Source organism: Anser cygnoides, chromosome 32, assembly GCF_040182565.1.
Source record: "Anser cygnoides isolate HZ-2024a breed goose chromosome 32, Taihu_goose_T2T_genome, whole genome shotgun sequence".
In the NCBI taxonomy this organism is placed as follows: Eukaryota; Metazoa; Chordata; class Aves; order Anseriformes; family Anatidae; genus Anser; species Anser cygnoides.
The window spans coordinates 2,361,171-2,381,447 of record NC_089904.1 but is presented as its reverse complement, the minus strand read 5'-3'; the positions used below and the strand labels follow the sequence as shown (position 1 = coordinate 2,381,447).

General features: G+C 65.0%; 1 protein-coding gene across 31 annotated transcripts; it reads left to right on the top strand.

Annotated features, from left to right (window-relative positions):
* The first annotated feature begins 3,544 nt into the window (after positions 1–3,544).
* PCBP2 (poly(rC) binding protein 2) lies at positions 3,545–20,214 on the top strand. Of its 31 annotated transcripts, none has more exons than XM_066985616.1 (17): positions 3,545–3,689; positions 5,908–6,020; positions 6,419–6,442; positions 6,547–6,579; positions 6,885–7,001; positions 8,414–8,545; positions 9,176–9,304; positions 9,696–9,770; positions 11,601–11,687; positions 11,928–11,993; positions 12,152–12,211; positions 12,949–12,990; positions 14,038–14,110; positions 14,528–14,566; positions 15,439–15,491; positions 16,401–16,570; positions 17,668–18,008. In XM_066985616.1, the coding sequence occupies exons 2-17, from the start codon at positions 5,952–5,954 to the stop codon at positions 17,993–17,995; spliced, it is 1,497 nt and encodes a 498-aa protein (XP_066841717.1). In that variant the 5' UTR covers positions 3,545–3,689; positions 5,908–5,951; the 3' UTR covers positions 17,996–18,008. The 31 variants fall into 31 exon arrangements, with proteins under 31 accessions (XP_066841717.1, XP_066841716.1, XP_066841718.1 ...); XM_066985615.1 differs by having other exon boundaries at positions 15,436–15,491; XM_066985636.1 differs by lacking the exon at positions 17,668–18,008 and adding an exon at positions 19,621–20,214 and having other exon boundaries at positions 3,547–3,689; positions 15,436–15,491.
* The last annotated feature ends 63 nt before the right edge of the window (positions 20,215–20,277 follow it).

Genomic DNA, 20,277 nt, shown 5'->3' with positions numbered 1-20,277 from the left:
CCCCCCGGTGTTCACGGTGTCCTGGTGGGGGCGGGGGGGGGATTTGGGGACACCCCCCCGGTGCTCACGGTGTCCTGGTGGGGGCGGGGGGGGGATTTGGGGACACCCCCCCGGTGCTCACGGTGTCCTGTTGGCCCTGCAGCGCTCTTCGTCGTCGTCCTCCTCCTCCTCCTCCAGCAGCGACTCCGACTGATGCCACCTGGGGCCACCCGGAGCCACCTGGGGCCACCCACATCCAGATGCGACCACTTGGGGCCACCCGTGTCCTCCTGTGACCACCCGTGACCACCCACGTCCTCCCGTGGCCACGCAGGACCACCCGTGTCCTCCTGTGGCCACCCATCTCCAGATGTGACCACCCCTGACCACCCACGTCCTCCCGTGGCCACCCGTGTCCTCCTGTGGCCACCCGTGATGACCCGTGGCCACCACGACCACCTGGGACCTCCCGCGACCACCACGATCCCGTGGCCACCACGATGTCCATGACCACCTGGGACCTCCCTTGACCTCCTGCAACCACCTGTGGCCACCCACGACCACCTGGGACCTCCTGTCACCACCCATGACCACCGTGATCCCTGTGATCCCCGTGGCCACCTGGGACCTCCCAGGACCACCGTGACCACCCGTGACTACCCATGACCACCTGGGACTTCCCATGACCTCCTATGACCACCCATGGCCACCCATTGACCACCCATGGCCACCCATTGACCACCCATGACCACCCATGACCACCCGTGACCACCCGTGACCACCCATGGCCACCTGGGACCTCCCGTGGCCACCCACGACCACCACGATCTCCGTGACCACCCATGACCACCTGGGACCTCCCGTGGCCACCCACGACCACCACGATCTCCATGACCACCCATGACCACCCATGATGACCCATGACCACCCATGGCCACCCGTTGACCACCCATGACCACCCATTACCACCTGGGACCTCCCGTGGCCACCCACGACCACCACGATCTCCATGACCACCCATGACCACCCATGATGACCCGTGACCACCCATGGCCACCCGTTGACCACCCATGACCACCCATGACCACCCATGACCACCCGTGACCACCCATGACCACCCATGACCTCCTATAACCACCCATGGCCACCCGTTGACCACCCATGACCACCCGTGACCACCCATGACCACCCGTGACCACCCATGACCACCTGGGACCTCCCATGACCACCCATGACCACCACGATCTCTGTGACCACCCATGACCACCCATGACCTCCTATAACCACCCATGGCCACCCGTTGACCACCCATGACCACCCGTGACCACCCATGACCACCCGTGACCACCCATGGCCACCTGGGACCTCCCATGGCCACCCATGACCACCCATGGCCACCCGTTGACCACCCGTGACCACCCGTGACCACCCATGGCCACCTGGGACCTCCCGTGGCCACCCGTGACCACCACGATCTCCATGACCTCCCATGACCACCCATGCCCCCCAACCCCCCCCGACCCCCGTGCTCACCCATGGGTGCCCCCGCGCCCCGTCATGCCCATGAGGTCCCCATTCCCATGCCCCCCCCCCCCGTGTCCCCTCCCCCTGTGGGCCTGGGGGGCCCTGGGGGGGGGGGGTTGGGATCGGGGGGTGCCGGTGGGTGCCACGCGGTGCGACGGGTGCCCCCCTCTGCCCCCAATAAAGCCCTGGGACCCCCCAAATTGTGTCAGCGCCTCCTTTGTGCCGGGGGGGGCGGGGGGTGTTGGGGGGTGATGTGCACTGACCCCATGAGGGGGGGGGGTTGGGGGGGGTTGGGGGAGCTGCCCCCAAACTGCCCCCCCCATTGCCCCCTCCCCTTCCTGCTCCCCGTTGCCCCCCCTTTGCTGTCCCAGCCCCTGTTGCCCCCACCCTCCATGGCCTCCCCCTCCCCTTATTGCCCCCCCAGCCTTGTTTCACCCCCCAATTCTTATTGCCCCCCCAGCCCCCTTATTGTCCCCCACCCTTTATTGCCCCCCTCTTATTGCCCCCACCCCCTAATTGCCCCCCATCCTTATTGTCCCCCACCCCTTATTGCCCCCTTTATTGCCCCCACCTCTTAATTGCCCCCCATCCTTATTGTCCCCCATCCCTTATTGCCCCCTCTTATTGCCCCCTTTCTTTACTGCCCCCTATTATTACCCCCCACCTCTTCTTGCCCCCCCTTCTTGCCCCCCTTTTTGCCCTCCTTAATGCCCCGTCTTATTGCCCCCCACCTCTTATTGCCCCCCTTCCTTTACTGTCCCCCCTTCTTGCACCCCTTCTTGCCCCCCTCCCTATTGCCCCCCCTTCTTGCCCCCTTTCTTTACTGTTCCCCCTTTATTGCCCCCCTTTCCTTATTGCCCACCCTTACTGCCCCCCCTTATTGCTCCCCACCCCTTATTGCCCCCCTTTCTGCACCCCTCCTTATTGCCCCCCTTTATTGACCCCCTTTCTTTATTGCCCCCCTTATTGCCATTTTTCTTGCACCCCCACTTTTTGCCCCCCCTTATTGCCCCCTTTCTTTATTGCCCCCTATTGTTGGGGGCAATATGGGCCCCTCATTGGCCCCACCTCTTATTGTCCCCCTTATTGCCCCCCTTTTCTTTATTGCCCCTCTTCTTGTCCCCCTTCTTGCCCTCTTCCTTCTTGCCCCCCCTTCCTGCCCCCTTTCTTTCCTGCCCCCCTTTATTGCCCCCCTTCCTTATTGCTCCCCCCAATTGCCCCCCTTTCTTTATTGCCCTCCCTCGCTGCCCATCTTCTTGCACCCCCTTATTGCCCCCCTTATTGCCCCCTTTCTTTATTGCCCCCCTTATTGCCCCCCATTCTTTATTACCCCCTTATTGCCCCCCATTCTTTATTGCCCCCCTTCTTGCCCCCCACCTCTTCTTGCCCTCCTTCTTGCCCCCCTTTCCTTATTGCTCCCCTTACTGCCTCGCTGTTATTGCCCCCCTTATTGCCCCCTTTTCTTATTGCCCCCTATTATTGCCCCCCTTACTGCCCCCCATTATTACCCCCCACCCCTTCTTGCCCCCCGTATTGCCCCCCTTTCCCTATTACCCCTCTATTTGCCCCCCTTTTTGCCCCCATTCTTTATTGCCACCCTTATTGCCCCCCTTCTTTATTGCCCCCCTTATTGCCCCCTTTCCTTATTACCCCCCTTTATTGCCCCCCTTCTTTATTACCCCCTTATTGCCCCCCGTTCCTTATTACCCCCCTTTTGCCCCCCTTCCTGCCCCCCGTTCCTTATTGCCCCGTTCCTTATCGCCCCCCTTCCTGCCCCCCTTCTTGCCCCCTCCCTTACTCCCCCCTTCCTGCCCCCCCCCCCCCGCTGCCTCTCTACCCCCGGCCCCTCCTCTCTATGCCCCTGGCGGGCTCGGCCCCGCTCCCGACACCGCCCCGGGGGGGGGGCGGGCCGCTCTAGCCCCTCCCCCGCTCGCCTCGCTGGTTACGCGCCGCCGTTTCCGGGTCGGGGCGGGCGTAGCGGCCGCTCCCGCCGCCCCCGCCCAGAGCCGCCGCGGCCGCCGCAGCAGGAGCAGCCGCCGCCCGCCGCCGCCCCCCCCCCTCCCCGCCGCCCGCCGCCGTCCCGCCCGCTCCCTCTCCCCCCCACCTCCCTCCCCTCCTCCCCCCTCCTCCTCCTCCTCTTCCTCCTCCTCCTCCTCCCGTTACCGGCGCCGCCGCCGCCGCTCCAGGTAGGCCCCGCACCCCCCCCCCTTCCTTTAACCCCCCCCGCGCGCCCCGTCACGATCGTTTCTCGCCGGTTCTCCCCCGCTTCTCCCCCGCTTCTCCCCCCGCCCGCCGAGCCGCGGCCTCGCGTGGCGCCCCCTGCCCGCACGGCCCCGGCCCGAGCCCGGCCGCGCCCCGCCGCCAGCCCGGGGCCTGCCCGAGGCCTACTCGCGGCCTAGGCCGCGGCCTGCGCGCGCGGTGCGCGGGGGGGGGGGGGGGGGGGGCTGCCCCTCCCCCCTTCCCCTCCCCCACCCCCCGGTTACCGGAGCTCCCCTCCCCTTTTTTTTTCTTCCCGGGGGGGGGGGCCCGGACGTTTTAAACCTATATTTTATTTTAATTTTTTTTAAAACGATTTTTTTTTCCGGAGCTTTTTTTTTTTTCGGTTTTTGACCGTTTTCGTTGTTTTTTGACGTGTTTTTTTTTGGCCGGTTTCCCTTTTTTTTACTAGTTTCCCTTTTTTTTTCTTTTTTTCGCCTAGTTTCCTTGTTCTCCCCCCTCCTCCCCCTCCTTTTTTTTTTTTAATGAAGGATCCGGGCCGGAGGCGCTGCTACGGGGGGGGGGGGAGTGGAGCCCTGTGCCCCCCGCCCCCCCCCGTTCGGGCCCAGCCCCGAGTCCCGGTTTCCCCCCCGGGGGGGGGGCTCCCCGGGACCCCCTTTTGGGTCCGAGCCTCGCTCCCAGCCCCCGCTTTCCCCTAGGCCTCTCCCCCCCCTTACCCCCGGGGCCTCCCCCCGTTGTTTTTAAACCCCCCCCCGGGATCTCTGCTCCCCCCCCCATGGGGACCACTCCCCCCAGCCCCCATTCCCATCCCCAGCACCCCCAGCCCCACCCCCCCCCCTAAAAAAAAAAAAACCCGGCCCCAAACTGGGAGCAGGATCCGGCCCCCACGTGCCCTGCCCGGGGCCGAGGAGAAGTTTGGGGGAAGTTTTCCCAGCAGGGCCCCCCCGGGCTCGGGGCCCCCCCGGGGTCCGCCTGCAGCTTTTTGTCCCCACGGACGCGGGCCGGACCGGCCGCGGCTCGTTGGACCGGCAGGACGGCTGCTGGGCCGGCTAATTAGCGCTAACGAAGGCGGCCGAGCGGCTGCCGGGAGGAGGAGGAGGAGCGGGGCTGCAGCCCAGCGAGGCTCCCCCTTTTTTTTTTTTCGTTTTGGGGGGGTCTCTCCCCTTTTTGGGGGAGGCCCCCCTTTTTTTGGGGGGCATTTCCCCCTGTTTGGGGGAATTCCTCCTTCTTTAGGGAGCCCCCCAACTGCTCAAATTCCCCCCCTGCCAGGCTCGGGGCTCTCCGGTCCCAGCCCCGCTCCCCCAAACGAGGCTCGGGGCTGATCCGGTGCCAACTTTTATGGGGCCAAAAGGAGCCGATTCGGTGAAAATCACCGGTGCCGGCGATTTTCCCCTAAAAGAGCGTTCCCCCAGAGCTCGGCACGGCCCCCGCAGGATTAATCCCTCCGCCCGGCTCTTTTATTTTTTCCTTCCCCGGCCTTGCTTAAACTTGGAGGCGCCGACGGAAGCGGAGAGCGGCCCAAACGGGGTTTATTTGGGGTTCAGCTGCTTGGGTTTTATTTTATTTTTTATTTTTTAGGGGGTGGGGGGGGGATTTTTTGGGCGGTTTGCCGAGCCCCGCCGCGCTGTTTTGCAACCGCTCCGGTCGCAGGTTGGTTGAAACCCGGCCGGGCGCTCGCGTGGCCTCGGCCTGCCTGGAGGAAATGGGCTGGGAGCCGGCCCCAGAGGCCGCTCAGCACCTCCCGCGGCACGGAGAAGGGATTTTTTTTAAGTTTTTCTCTTTTTTTTGGGGTTTTGTTTTAACCCCGAGTGGGTTAAACCGAAGGGAAGCGGGGCCGTGGCTGCCGGGGGTGTGGGGGAGCCCCTCTCCGGGTTGAGGTGCGGAGGCTTTGAGTCGGGGCAAGTCCCGGGGCTGCAGGAGAAGCCCCCAAAGCAGGGGACGAGCGAGGGTGGCCCTTGGGGGGGGCAGGTGGGGGCGCAGCGCCTGGCCTCAAACCCCCCCCGCCGTGGGGGCGAGGAGCAGCCTGCTGGGGCTCTGCCCTCTCCCAGGCACCTTGGGGTGGGGAACGGGCCCCAGAAAGTGCCGGGGGGGAAAAAACCAAACTCGGGGGCTCGAATCTCTTCGGGATGGGGCCTGAAATGGCCGGGGGGCGCCTCAGAGCCGACCCTTCTCTCCCCCCCACCCCAGCTCCCGCTGCCCCGCCGTCGCAGCCCGACCCTCCGCAGCGCAAGATGGACACCGGCGTCATTGAAGGGGGATTAAATGTCACGCTCACCATCCGGCTACTCATGCACGGAAAGGTACGGTGCCCCCCCAAACAGCCCCCAGCCCCCAAACCCTGGTGGGGGGGGGCAAACCCCTCCGGCCCCGCTGCCGCAGCTCCCCGCCGGCCCCGGCGCTGCCGCCATTAGGCGAGGAATGCGCTCCTTGGCACCCGGCCGGGCCTCGGGCAGCTCGTGACGGCCGCGGCAGCGCTCCGAGAGCGCGGCAATAAAAATAACCACGGGGAAAGGGGGTGGGGGGGGGGTTGGGGGGGGGGGGGGGGCTGCGGGTGGTGCTGGGGGCCCCCGAAATGAGCCCCGCGTGGGCTGCGAGGCGGGGGCTGCCCCCCAGTTGAGACTTTGTGCTCTCGGGGATGTTTTATCCCCCCACACACACACACCGAGCGCTCCTAACGCTGCTTTTGTTTCCCCCCCAGGAGGTCGGGAGCATCATCGGGAAGGTAAGCGAGCAGCAACCCCCCCCCGACCCCCCCCACTCCTCTTTTTGCCTGTTTTTCCCCCAAAACAGCCGCGCTAACCCCTCTCCCTTCTCTCCCTCCTGCAGAAAGGGGAGTCGGTGAAGAAAATGCGCGAGGAGGTGAGCGCCAGGGGCTGGGAGGGGGGGTGCCCGGGGGGTGGGGGGGGGCCGGGGGGCCGCGGCGGCGGCGGCCTTGAAAGGAATTTTCCGGCGCGCGTCCCCGGCAGCAGATGGAGCCGGCGGCGGGCGCGGGGCGTGCTGGGAGTTGTAGTCCTGGCGGGGCGGGGAGGCGGCGAGGCTAAGATGGCTGCCCCGCGCCGCGGGGAGGGCCGGGGCTCGGCGCTGGCGCCGCCGTGCTTCTGTTTTAGTTTTGTTTTTAATTCTTGGCTTTTTTTTTTTTTTTCGTTCCTTCTCCTTCCCCGCAGAGCGGCGCTCGCATCAACATCTCAGAAGGGAACTGCCCCGAGCGGATCATCACCCTCGCCGGCCCCACCAACGCCATCTTCAAAGCTTTTGCGATGATCATCGACAAACTGGAAGAGGTGCGTCGCCGCCGTCCCTTCACTGCCTCCCTGCACGGGTTTCTCCCCGTGAAGACGCCGGGCAGGGCTGGCTCTGCCCCCCCTGCAGCTCCTGGGGGGCCGGGAGCACGAGGGGAAGCTTTGTTTTTTTTTGGGGGGTGGCCGGGCTCCGTTCCGCACGGGCTGGCGGCGTTGGCCCGGCCGAGGCAGATCTTTGCCCTGCCCCATGTGGGGTCAGGGTGCAGGGTACAGGCAGCGGCGCTTCCCTCCTGCCTGCTCGCTGTCCCTAAGCGCCTGCTGGCCGAGCCCTGGGGCCCCGTGGGGACTCGTGGGGCTTGCAAACGCCCTGTGGCCACCGCCGAGATGGCTTCAGACGGGAGCAGGGCTTCGGAGCCATGCTTGCTTTGTTCTCCTGGCCTGCCCTGCTGCCTCCCCGCCCGCCTCGGGGTGCGGCGGGGGCTCAGCTTCGCCTCCGGCCCCGCTGAGGAGGGCCCCGGGGGTGCCGTGGCGCTGAAGGAGGAGCCGCATCCTGCCCCGCTCCCGTGGAACCGCAGGTTGAGTTGGGGGTGCTGGTCCCAGAGGGCCCAAATCCCGGCTGCGGGCGTTAAAGCCCTCGAGGGCTGCGGGGTGAGGAGCTTTTGGGCTTCTCCACGGCCGTTGGAAGCGGGGAGCTCCCCTCGCCTGCTGCGGGTATGGCCCCTTGCCTCTCCCCTCTCTTGCGGGGCGCAACTCCCAGCGCCCTCACCCCCATTTTAATTTGGGGCCCCTCTTTGGAGGAGGCAGCCTGATGCTGGCAGATGTCCCCACCCCCTGTTGCTCGGCTGGATACCGAAAATTTCTGAGCCCTGAGCTGCTGCCGTGTCCCGGGAGCCCTCCCGCGGGCTCAGCCCCGTCCAGGCGCGGCTCTTGCTGCCGCCGCTCGGCTTCTCCTTTAGTAGGTCAGCTCAGCCCTCCTGGCCTCCCCTCCCCCTGCGCCCACGGCTGCTGCTCTCTGCGCAGGGCTCGTTTTCCCCCGGCTGCTCCTGCCCTCACCCTCGTTACTGCTCCTCGTTACGGGGGAGGCTCTGAGATAAAAAACAGGAGCTGTCTGCAAGGGGGGGGGGGCGCTGAGCCCCCAGCCCCGTGTCCCTTCAGCGCAGCGGGTTCCCGCTCGGCTGTGGCCGACCTCTCTGGTGGCCAAAAACCTCCGCGGTGGTTTACAAACCCCGCGTTTCCACAGCCGCAGCGAGCAAAGGGGTTCAGCTGCCTGCTCCCACCCCAAAAACGTGGCTGTGGGGATTCCACAGCTGACAAAAATCCCCGAGAAACGGGGCCCGGGGAGCACCTGGGGGTGCTTTGGCCTAGCTTGCCCCTTGTATCTCCTTCCTCCCCGGCCCTCCGGCGAGGGTCCTGAGCCCGGCCGGCCCCCCTGAGCGCCTCCCTCTTCCTCGCAGGACATCAGCAGCTCCATGACCAACAGCACGGCCGCCAGCCGGCCCCCGGTCACCCTCCGGCTCGTGGTACCCGCCAGCCAGTGCGGCTCCCTCATCGGCAAAGGGGGCTGCAAGATCAAAGAGATCCGAGAGGTAGGTGCTGGCCCCCCCTTGGGGGGTGCAGAGGGGGCAAATCCTCGCGTTGGCCCCCCCCCCCGGGGCGGCGGCGCTTGGCCTTTGTGAAGAGCTCGGGGTATTTTTAGCGCTCGTGAAACTGAGACCCGGGGCACGGCCTCCGCTTCCTGGCAGCGCCCCTCGGAGCTGGGCGCTTGGGTTCCTGCCCCCCCCCCGTTCCCCCAGCTCTAAATTCCCCCCCCTCTCCAGGCCCTTTTCCCAGCTGGTAGCGGGGGGGGCTGCGTGCCATCAGCCTGCCAAGCCCCCCCCAGCTCCCCCCCCCTTGAGGAAGGCACGTAATGCCGCTCAGCGCCGGGTGCTGCTGACCTGCCGCCGGGATTAACCCCGGGCTCGGGTCCTGGGGAGAGGCTCCCGCCCTGTTCCTCCTCCTCCTCCTCCTCCGACCGAATTATTTCCAGCTGGGATTAACGGGCTTTATTTTGGGGGAGAAGGGCGAAAGGGGGGGGGGGCGCTTTGGGCTATGTATAACTCGGCCACGAGGCCGCCGCGCGCGGTGAGCTCAGCGCCCTGCCCGGCTCTCTCCCCGGCTGTTTTGTTTTTTTTTTACCGCGGCACTTTTTTTTTCTTTTTTTCTTTTTCTTTTTGCAGAGCACGGGGGCGCAGGTGCAGGTGGCGGGGGACATGCTGCCCAACTCGACCGAGCGAGCCATCACCATCGCCGGGATCCCACAGTCCATCATCGAGTGCGTCAAACAGATCTGCGTCGTCATGCTGGAGGTAGGGATGTCCCGCTGCCCCCCCCAGCTGATGGGAAAAAACCCCGAGGGCAGGGAGGAAACCCCCCGAGGGCGGAGAGGAGGCTGCCGGAGGGATAAGGGGGGGGTCGGGGGTTTAAAACACGCGGCTCGGAGCCCCTTAAAGCGGGCTCGAGCCCGGTCCTCGCGACCCGCTGCCCGCTCGCGGCTCTGTCCCGCGTGGGGACGCCGAGTGGCACCATCCTGCCGCTCCAGCGCCGTGCCCCGAGCCTCCCTCGCGTGCTCCCTGCTTGGAAAGGGGGGGAGGGGGGGGGAAATAGGATTATTTTGCGGTCCCGGGGGGTCGCGGGGAGGGGGGCGGCTGGCGGCGGCGGCGCTCGGTGCCTGACCTGCCTTCTCCGCCTGTCCCCCAGTCTCCCCCGAAGGGCGTCACCATCCCGTACCGGCCCAAGCCATCCAGCTCCCCCGTCATCTTTGCAGGCGGTCAGGTAAGGCCTCTCCTCTGCTCCTGGGGTGCGGGGGGGGGCCGGGGGGGCTGTTTTGGGGTGCCTGTTGGGGGCCGTCGGCGTGCACTCAGCCGCTCCGCGTGCCTTGCCCGCCCGCGCCGCTGCCTCGGGGCCTCCCCGAGCCCTGCTCCGAGCCTTCCCTGCTGAGCTGCGGGGCGCAGGAGGGCGGGGGGGGGGTGTGGGGGTGTGTGGGGGGGCAGATTTGGGGAAGGGGGGGTCGGGGGGGTGCTGGCAAAACCGTCCTGGAGCCACCGGGCCAAGTCCCGGCGTGGTGGTGGCTGGGGACGGGATTGGGCCGGGGCGAGCAGCGGCCGGCTCTGGTCTGTGCCCCCCCCCGCCTCGGTGGGGGCTCCGTGTGCCCCATGTGGGTGATGCCCCCCCCCCCAAAGCCTGAGGGGGGGGGGGGGGATTCGGGGTTCTGTGCTCTCCGGGGCTGGCTTTTGGGGTGTCCCGTGCCTTGGGGGGGGTGGGGTGGGGGGAGCTGAAAGGCCTCATCCTGACGGGGGGGGAGGGCGCCAGGTAGGGGCGTAGCCACCAGGGGAGGGGGGGCCCAGCCCCTCCTGCGCTGATCCAGGGGAGCCGCTCGCTCCTCGGGGGGGGCTGCCCCGTGCCACCCCCTGGCCGTGAGCCCCAGCGCTGCTTTCGCAGGCAACAGGGCCCCCTCGGGACCCTGCTGGAAAGCCCCGAGTGCCCCCCCCGGCCCTTTGGGGACGTGCTGGTCCCCGCTGGGCGAGACAGGAGGGTTTTTTTTTGGGGGGGGGGGGGGATTGGGGTCACGGCTCCCGGGGCTGCCGCACCGCTGGGAGCACCAGGGCGACTCGCAGACGCATCCGCTGCCTCCGTGTGCTGCCAGGGAGGGCCCCCCCCGGGGGTGGGGGCACGATGAGGTTGGGGATGGGATTGGGGGGGTGTAGGGGGGGGAGAGCCCGGAGTGCGCCCCCCCCCCTTGCTGCCAGCCCCGAGGGTCCTGCTAGGGCAGAGCCACGGCCACGCGGGCCGGATCCAGCGCTGTGGCCGTGGGCTGGGGGGGCTGCGGGGGGGGTGGGGGGGGGGACTGCAGCCAGCTCCGTAGGTGGGGGGCTGCCCACGGCGCCCCCCCTTCGCCCCCCCCCCCCTCCTTGGAGCCGGGCCTCTGCGTGCCACGCTCAGCCGGGGACGGAGCTGCTGCTGTCCTCCCCCCACCCTTCACACCCCCCCCCTCGCCCCGGCGCCCCCCCCCCCTCGCCCTCCCTGCCTCTTCCTTCCTCCCCTCCTCCTCCTCGTCAGCCCCCCCTCTCTCCGACAGCTTCTCCTGCTGCTCTGCCCCCAACGAGGGGGAGCGCCGGGCATCGCCCCCCACCCCCCCCACACCCCCGGTGCCTTTTTGCTGCCGGGGGGGTGGGGGCGAGGGCTCTGCCGTGCGCCCCCCCCCCCCCTCCTCCCCCCCCCCCAGCACGGGAGCCGGCTGCCGTTCCCCCTTAGAGCAGTGAGGAGCAGGCTCCCGCCGGCCACGCATCTCTTCCCTCCCCCTTCCCCCTTTTTTTCCGCCCCCCCCTTCACCCCCCCCTCCCCCCCAATCTTCCACCCCTCTCCCCCCACCCCCGGCCCGGGCCCAGCCCGCCTGGGGGTCGCGCTCCGTCCCCCGCAGCTCAGGGCCGTGCGTAGCTCAGGGCGACCCCCCCCCCCCCGCACCACCACCACCACCTCCACCTCCGAAAGCGAGAGCCGACGGGGGGGGGGGCGACGGTGACTTTTTTTTTTTTATTTTTGGCGTTAGCGGAAGGTTTTCGGATTGCCAGCCCTGGAGACTGAAGCCCTCTAATTTATCCACAGGACAGGTACAGCAGCGGCAGTGCGAGCTACCCCCACACCGCCCCATCCATGTGCCTCAACTCTGACTTGGAGGGACCACCTCAGGAGGTGAGAGGGGAGTTCAGTCTCCACGGCCCGTTCAATCCTTGGCCTCTCTGAGACTGCCAACAAGGGTGGCATTTTCCCCGTCCCTGCCCCCCCAAAATAAAAATCCGACGAAATGATGATGATAATTAAAAAAAAAAAAACGATAAAAAAGACCCCCCTCTCCCGGTGGCTTTTTGCGCTGCGGACTCCTGTCCGCGCGGGACCTCGGGCGCTGAGCCCACCAAACCTCTCCTCACGCAGGCCACCCGGCAGCCACTGCATGGCAACGAACTTGGGCCAAGTCCAGCCTGGGCTGCAGTTCTTCCGGTGACCTGGAAGTGAGGCTGTGTACCCCCCTCTCCCCCCTGCCTCTCCCGACCCCCCCCCCCAACCCCTACACCCCCCCCTTTTTTTTTGCCCGCCCCCCCTCACCCCCAACCTTAGCCAGCCAGGCCCCCAGCCAGTGACTCGCCCTTTCTGGGTAGCTGCAGGAGGACTCGGCGGTCCGTGGCTGTCCCCCTAACCTCGAGGCGTGGAATTGGCAGGTCAGGCACTCAGCCCCCGCCCCCCCCACGCCCCCCCCCCACGACCCCGAGCGCCTCTCTTTTGCCTTGAGCCGCCCCCCCCCCGACTCTTTGCCTCGTCTCTAGCAGCGGTAGCCAGCTCCGGCAGTAAACCTCTAGCTTGGCCCGGCGACGTTTTTTCCTAGGCGTGCGGAGTGACGAGAGGACTCGCAGCGGGACTGTTGTTGTTTTTTGTTTTTTTTTTTTTTGTGGGGGGGGCTGGGGGGGGTCGGGGGGACGCTGCTGGGGCCGGGGAAAAAGGACGGGGCCGGGAGCTAGCAGGGCTGGCGGGCGCTGGAGACCCTCCCCTGTCGGCGAGGCGGGGGGCGCAGGGCTAGGAGCAGTGTCGGACTCCACCACACCATACATCTTCCATCAAGATCCCAGCCGTTCCGTTCGTCTGCCACCTTTTGATTTATTTTATTTTTTTTTTGGGGGGGGGGACGGCGCCATCCTGCCCACTCCCCTCCCCGTAACCGCCACCTAAGGCCAATCCGAGCGATTTTATTTTTTTATTTTTTTCCCTCCCTCCCCCCCCCACCCCGACCCCGTCTAGAGACCGCTTGGTACAGCACTGTCCGTCCCCCTGCCTCTCCTGCCCCGCTCCCCCCGCCCCGGAGAAGTCTCCCCGTGGCTCTCCGCCTTCCTGGCTAGCTGAGATCTGCCCCTGGGTGGCTGTCCGATGGTCGTTAATAGGAACTCTTTTCCTCCTTTTGTAGGCCTATACCATTCAAGGACAGTATGCCATTCCACAGCCAGATGTAAGTTTTTGTTTACAACTTCTTGTCTCGAAATCCACCCCCCTTTTCCCTCCCCACCTTCCGAAATTTTTCTCCCCGCTTCGTCAGCTCGGCCTGAAAACTCCCCCCCCAAAAAAAACTCGCCGCTCGCCCTCCTGCAGCCAGCTTCACCCGGTCTCAGAGCTCTCCTCTTCCTCCTCCTCCGTCTTCTCTCTGACGCTCCCCTCCTCCTTTTTTCCCCTCTCTCTCTCCCCGGCTTGGCATTTCACACGAGCTCCGGCTTTCCCTCCCCTCCCGAATTCGGCACCGAGCCCCCCAGGGGGGAAAACAAAAACAAAATAAATAATAATAATTAAAAAAAAACCCACCACAGCGCATGACGGCGACAGGCCTCGCTGTCACCGTGGCTCTCCCGGGGCAGGGGACGGCTGGCCGCAGGTGGTAGCGAGGGGGGGGCATGGATCTGGCCCACCCCAGGCTGCTGCCAGCCTGTGGGGGGGCTGCTGGGGATGGGGGTGATGGTCTGGGTGCCCCCCCCACCTTTGGGTGCTGCCCCCAGCTTCTTTGGGGACCTCTGACGTTGTGCTCGTCCCTCGGGCTCGTTGCAGGCTTGGCGGGGGTCCCGTGGCAGCCTTAGAGCAGCGAGGGGGGGGCTTTAATGGGGGGGGGGTGGGCTCTGATGGGGGGCTGTGATGAGGGGGGGCTCTGCCAGGCCAGGAGGGGAGCCAGGAGGAAGCCGGGCTCGGGGCTGCGTCGTGGCTCCAGGCTCCATCCCCCCCCCCCCCTTCCATCGCATCGCTCTGCCCCCCCCCACATGGTGTGGTGCGAGCACCCCGCGGCCTCGGCCCTGCTGCTCCGCTCTGCTCAGCTCCCCCAGCTCCTCGGGGAGGGGGGGGGAAAACAGGGGGGTGGGCGCAGCCCCCAGCCCGCTCCCAGCCTTTTGGGGACACACACACACACACACGCTGCCTCGGTGCCCGCTGCGAGTCCCGGCCCCGCAGGGCTGGGGCAGCGGCTAACAGCAGCCTTTTTTTTGTTTTTTCTCTCTTTTTTTTCTCTCCCCTCTAGCTGACCAAGCTGCACCAGTTGGCAATGCAACAGTCACACTTTCCAATGTCTCATGGCAACACTGGATTCAGTGGTACGGAAACTCCTCCTCCTCCTCTTCCTCCTCCGTACGCTAGCGCGCGCCGAAGGCCAGCCCGGGAGCTTCGGCTCCCTTCTAGCGGGGTCTCTGCTTGGGGCTCTCAAAAAACAAAAAAAAACAAAAAAAACCCCCCAGGTAACGATTTTTGCCGATTTTTGTCGGGCCGAGCAGGCAGGGGGCCTCTGCGCCGCTTCCCTTCCTCCGCACCCGGAGCCGAGCCCGGCCCCGCAGCACCCTTTCTCTCGCTCCCCTCCGGCTGCTCCAGGCCCGAGCAGGCAGCTGCTGGGTTGTGCCAAATTCGCTGTAGGCTCGCTAAAAGACGGCTTTTTTTAAAAAAAAAAAACACGCCGCCCCCCCCGGGGGCTCTAAAGCTGAGGCGGCCCCAACTCATTGTCGCTTGTGTCTTAACAGGCATTGAATCCAGCTCTCCAGAGGTGAAAGGCTATTGGGGTAATGATTAAAACGCAAAATCCTGTAGTTCTTCTCCGGGGTGTCGGTGCTGACCGGGGTCTCCCTGCGAAGCGCCTTGCCCGCCTTGGGTTTTTTGGGGGGTGGGGGTGGGTTTTTCGGGGGGGGGGGACACGACACGACGGGGGGCGCAGGAGGGCTGCGGGTGCCGGCTGCCTTGGCCACGCACGCCCCAGGAGGAGTCAGCTCGGTCTCTGGACAGCGGAGAGCAGAATTGAGGTGGAGGGCTCAGCCGCTGGGCGCCCGATGCTCTTTTTTCTCTTTTTTTGGAAAGCTTTGGGCACCTGGGGGGGGGCCCAGCTCCCCTTTTACCCCCCCCCCAGCCAGCGGCTGACCCCTCGCGCCAGGGGGAGCGTCGCCCTCACCGGCACGGCCATGCCGCTGTGCACCCCCCCTACCAAAAACACCCCCCTCCCGGTGAGGTCTCGAGGTTCCTGCTGCCACCCCGTAGCAGGGGAGAGGGGGAGAAATTTATTAATAATAACAGCAATAATTAATTAAATGCCCGAGCAGCCCCGCCGTGCCCGCCCCGGTCGGCATAGCGCTGCCCCCGGGGGTGCTGCTCCGGGACCGTCGCCACGGGGAGGAAGAGCCCGTGGTGACAAAAACTGGGGGGGCAAGATGGGGGTGTGGGGGGGGTAAAAATTAGAGGGAGGGGGCGCTGGGGAGTTGGGGGGGGGCTCGAGTAACCTCACCGCTTGCTCTGCCCCTTCCCCTCCTGCCCGAGCAGCCCCGGAGGTAGCTGTGAGGCCAGCAGCGAGTGCTGGTGGTGTCGGTGCCCGTGCCCCCCCCGCCGTGCCCCCCCCTCACCTCACCCCCCCTTTTTTTTTTCCTCCCCTCTCTCTTTTAAGCAGGTTTGGATGCGTCTGCTCAGACCACCTCTCACGAACTCACCATTCCAAATGATGTGAGTGGCGGGCTGGGGGCGGCGGGGGGGCGCGCCGGGCCCTTGGGGGGGGGTCCCTGACGAAGGCAGGGCAGGATGCCCCCCCCCCACACACACACACTTCAAAGGGGGCTCGCGGCAGCCCCACAAGCGAGGGCCGTGCCCCAAACCGGCTCCTCGCACCCCTCTGCCGTCTCCTCCTCCTCCTCCCGGCCAGATTTAGGGCAGATTTTGCTCCTTTTCCTGCTGTTTTAAATCTTTTTGGGGAGGTTTTTAAACCCCCCAGCCCCGTCCCTGCAGGTGACCCCCCCCCGGTAGTGGGCAGGGGAGGGAGTCGGGGGTGCCCTGACGGGGGTCAGGGTGCACCTAATGAAGGTCGGGGTGCCCTAATGAAGGTGGGGGTGCCCTAATGAAGGTGGGGGTGCCCTAATGAAGCCCGAGAGGTGCCCTAATGAAGGTCGGGGGGTGCCCTAACGAATCGCTAATGAAGGTCGGGGGGTGCCCTAATGAAGGTCGGGGGGTGCCCTAACAAAGGTTAGGGGTGCCCTAACGAAGCGCTAATGAAGGTCGGGGGGTGCCCTAATGAAGGTTGAAGGTCGGGGGGTGCCCTAATGAAGGTTGAAGGTCGGGGGTGCCCTAATGAAGGTCGAAGGTCGGGGGGTGCCCTAACAAAGGTTGGGGGTGCCCTAACGAAGCGCTAATGAAGGTCGGGGGGTGCCCTAATGAAGGTCGAAGGTCGGGGGTGCCCTAATGAAGGTCGAAGGTCGGGGGGTGCCCTAATGAAGGTCGGGGGGTGCCCTAACGAAGCGCTAACGAAGGTCAGGGGATGCACCTGAAGAAGATTGGGGGTGCCCTAACAAAGGTCGGGGGTGCCCTAATGAAGCCAGCCGCTAACGAAGCCGCCTTCTCCCCCCCCCCCCCCCCCCGCAGTTGATTGGCTGCATCATCGGGCGTCAGGGCGCCAAGATCAACGAGATCCGCCAGATGTCCGGGGCGCAGATCAAAATTGCCAACCCGGTGGAAGGCTCTACTGACAGGCAGGTGACCATAACTGGATCCGCAGCGAGCATTAGCTTGGCCCAGTATCTAATTAATGTCAGGTGAGTCTCCTGCGACCAGGCGGCGGGGGGGGGGAGGGCTGGGACCCCCCTCGTGCCCCCCAGCATGAGGGGAAGGGGCTTCCCTCCCCGTTTTTTTTGTTTTTTTTGTTTTTTGTTTCAATCCCCCCCCCTTCCCCCTTCTCCGTGCCCTTCCTTCCCCCTTCCCCGCGCCCGCTGTCCCCGTGCGATCGCCTCCCGGGCTCCGGGAGGCCGCAGGCGAAGGCTGGAGAGGGCTGAGGCCGCGGGGCCGAGCGGGCCGTGCGCTTTGGATCCGTTGCTGGTGCCGTGAGGGATTATTATTATTTTTTTTACTATTTTTGTGGGGTGAGGGCTCAGGGAGCGCCCCGGGATCGGGGCTGGGTCCCCAGCACCTCGCCGGCGGGACGTGGGGATCCTGCGGATCCCGAGAGGTGCCCGCAGCGCCCGGCGCCGCTCTCCTGCGTGGGAGCAGCGGCCCCTGAGCCTGCGGGGGGGGCCCGTAGGGCTCTGGGGGGCCCCCCCAGGGCCGTGCTGAGGCCGTGCGTGGCGCGGACCCCGCTGTCCCCGTAGCAGCCTGGGCTGGGAGCGGTGTCGTGTAGGGGCAGCGGCGTCAGTCGGGTGGCCCCCGGTGCCCTCCCCGTTCCTCAGCCCCCCGGGGGGGGCTTAGGGCGGAGGAGCCGAGCTGTGGGCAAGCCCCGAACCCCGTGGGGGTGCTGGGGGCCGTGGGGGTGCTGGGGGGGGCCGCGAGCAGCGGCTGCCCTCCCCCTTCCCGGCTCCGCGTCGAGGCCCAGGGCTCGATGTGAGGCTGGGGGCGCGTGCGAGGGGGGGGGTCCCAAGGAGCTGGGGCCCGGCACGGACCCCCCAGGTACCGGCATCCCCCCCCAGGTACCAGTGTCCCCCCCCAGGTACTGGTGCCCCCTCGGGGTGCCATTTCCCCTGTCCCCCCCCCCCCCCCCCCGACCCCGTGCGGTTTGACGCTGTTTGTCCTGTGCTTCTCGCGCGCTGTTGCCAGCCACCCACCCTTTTTTTTTATTTCTTCTTTTTTTGTTTTGTTTTTTTTTTTGTTTTTGTTTTTTTGTTTTTTGTTTTGTTTTGTTCCTTTTTCTCCTCTGTTACAGTTTAGAAAGCGCTAAACCCTCCTCCCAGGCAGCCTCCGTCACGATCCCTGACCACCTCAGCATCAACCTCTCTCAACCCTCCACCCCTTCTTCTTCTTCCTCCTCCACCACCACCCCCTCGCTCGCCGCCGGGGGGGGCTCCGAAGCACCCGCCGGCCTCCCCAACCCTCTTCCGACCGCCCCTTGTGTCTCCAGTCTGCTTGGCATGAAACCTGTCCCTCTCCTGGCTCTAAATGTTGTGTCTGCTGCTAAGGGCGCCCCCGCCCCGGCCGTGCCGTGTGTCTCTAACAAACTGAAGGCGGAGAAGCAGAGGTTCTCTCCCTACTGAGCCCCCCCTGCCCCCCCCCCACACGCACCTCGGGCGGGCGGGGAGGGGGGCGCGACGCAGCGCGGAGCCCCCCCAGGGGAGACTCGGAAGAGCCAAAAAAAAAAGAAAAAAAAATTCCTTTTGGGTTTCCTTGCGGGTTTTTCCTCCTTTTTTCTTTTTTTTATTTTTTTCGGCTCCCCCCGGGGTGTTTTGTAGGCGTTTTTCTGCCCGGCCGATGCTTTTTTTTTTCCTTTTTTCTTATTTTTTTTAAATTTTTCTTTCCTTTTTCCCAGCCCGGTGACCCCGGTCAGCCCTCCTCGACTCCTCTAGCTCGTAGCCCTTGCTTTTTCCCCCCACCCGCCTCATTTTCCTCTATTTTCCTTTTTTTTTTAAGAGTTCGGTTGCAATCGCGGCGGGTCTGGGGGGCGGCGGCGGGGGGGGGTGGGGTGGGGGTTCGTTACGGAATAAACGAGTCTGGATTTAATTGCATTCCTGGGCGCGGGGCTCGCGGCCTCGCCTGTCTCTTTGCTGTCTGTACCTGTAATAAAGTTGCCACGGTGAGAATCTGCTCTGCTAGATCTGTGCCGCGGGGGGGGGGCCGAGCCCTGCGGGTGGGGAGGGGGGGGCCCAGCGGGGGTCCCTTCTTTTTTTTTTTGGGGGGGGGGGCTCGTTGGCACCCTCCTCAGGGGCAATGCGCGCCGCCCCCTCCCCTGGTTCCAGCGGGCGCTGCTGCTGTCGCCCCCCCCCCCCCTTTGCTTGGGGCTGCTGCTCTGTGCCCCCCCCGAACCTCCCTGTGCCCCCCTGAACCTCTTTGTGCCCCCCCCCACCCCCCCACCCTCCCCAAGGACCCCCCACGGGCTCCATCCCCCCCCCCTTCCCCGCCTCCCGCCTCCACTCGGGGTCCCTGGCGCCCCCCCCCATCCCCTCCCTCTCCCCCCACGGAGCTCCTGGTGCTGAGCTGGGGGGGGGGCCACAACCCCCACCCCCTCTCCCCCCCCCCTCCCCACGCTGCTTTCGCATAACCCCCCCAGCTTCGATTGCCGGGGGGGGGCCACCACCCCCACCCCCTTGGAGGGGAGGGGAACCCTTCCTCCCTCCCTCCTCATCCCTCCCCCAACCCATTTTTACCCCCTCACCTATTTTTTTCCTCCTCCAACCCTTTTTCCCTCCCACCTATTTTTTTCCTCCCCCGACCCATTTTCCCCCCCACCTCTTTTTTTCCTCCCCAACCCATTTCCCCCCCCCTTTTTTTCTTCCCCCAACCCTTTTTTTCCCCCCTCACCTCTCTTTTTTCCCCCTCCGACCCTTTTTTCCCCCCTCTGACCCTTTTTATTCCCCCCCCACCTCTTTCTTTCCTCCCCCAACCCATTTCCCCCCCCACCTCTCTTTTTTCCCCCTCCGACCCTTTTTATTCCCCCCCACCTCTTTCTTTCCCCCTCCAACCCTTTTTATCCCCCCCCCACCTCTCTTTTTTCCCCCTCCAACCCTTTTTATTCCCCCCCCACCTCTCTTTTTTCCCCCTCCAACCCTTTTTATTCCCCCTCCAACCCTTTTTATCCCCCCCCCACCTCTTTTTTCCTCCTCTAACCCTTCCCCCCCCCCATTTTTGGTCCCCCCCCGTTCTGACGCCCTCTTCTTCCTTGCAGGCTCTCCTCCGAGACCGGGGGCATGGGAAGCAGCTAGGGCCCCGGCGCCGCCCTCGGCCCCGCCTCGCCAGCCGCCCGCGCAGCCCCCAGCAGCCAGCCCCAGGTTTTAAACTAGTTTGTAAATTTTTTCGGTTCCTCCATCGCTCTCCGCGGCCACTCACGAGGTTGTTTCTCAGTTGGTTTCGTTTTTTTTTTTTTTTCCTCCTTCGTTTGTTTTTTTTTTTTTTAATTACAGCATTTTAATTCCTTTCTCCGCTCGGCCCTTAAGCGGCGAGCCCCAGATCTTAGTTTTATAAAAGCTTTTTCCTCTCTCTCCCTTCCCCCCCCCTCAAAAAACCCTTCACCCCCCCTCCCCTTCCACCCCTTTTTTCGGCTCATGAAGTTTCTGTTTTGTCATGAAATGTTAAAGAGTGGAAGAGAAGAAAAAAAACACACACACAAAAAAAAAAAAAGACACAAAAAAAAAAAACCATTTCAGTTTAGTTCTGTAACGCCAGGAGCAATTTTTCAAAAAAAAAAAAACAAATAATAATAAAAAGATGGACTGGAGCTTTTCCTTGTGAATAGAAACTGGAGGATATTTTGGTTAACGGACCTGCCTGTCTCCGTCTTTCTTTGCAACCTCTCCCTGTAGGGCCCCCCTGGGCTGGGGGGGGC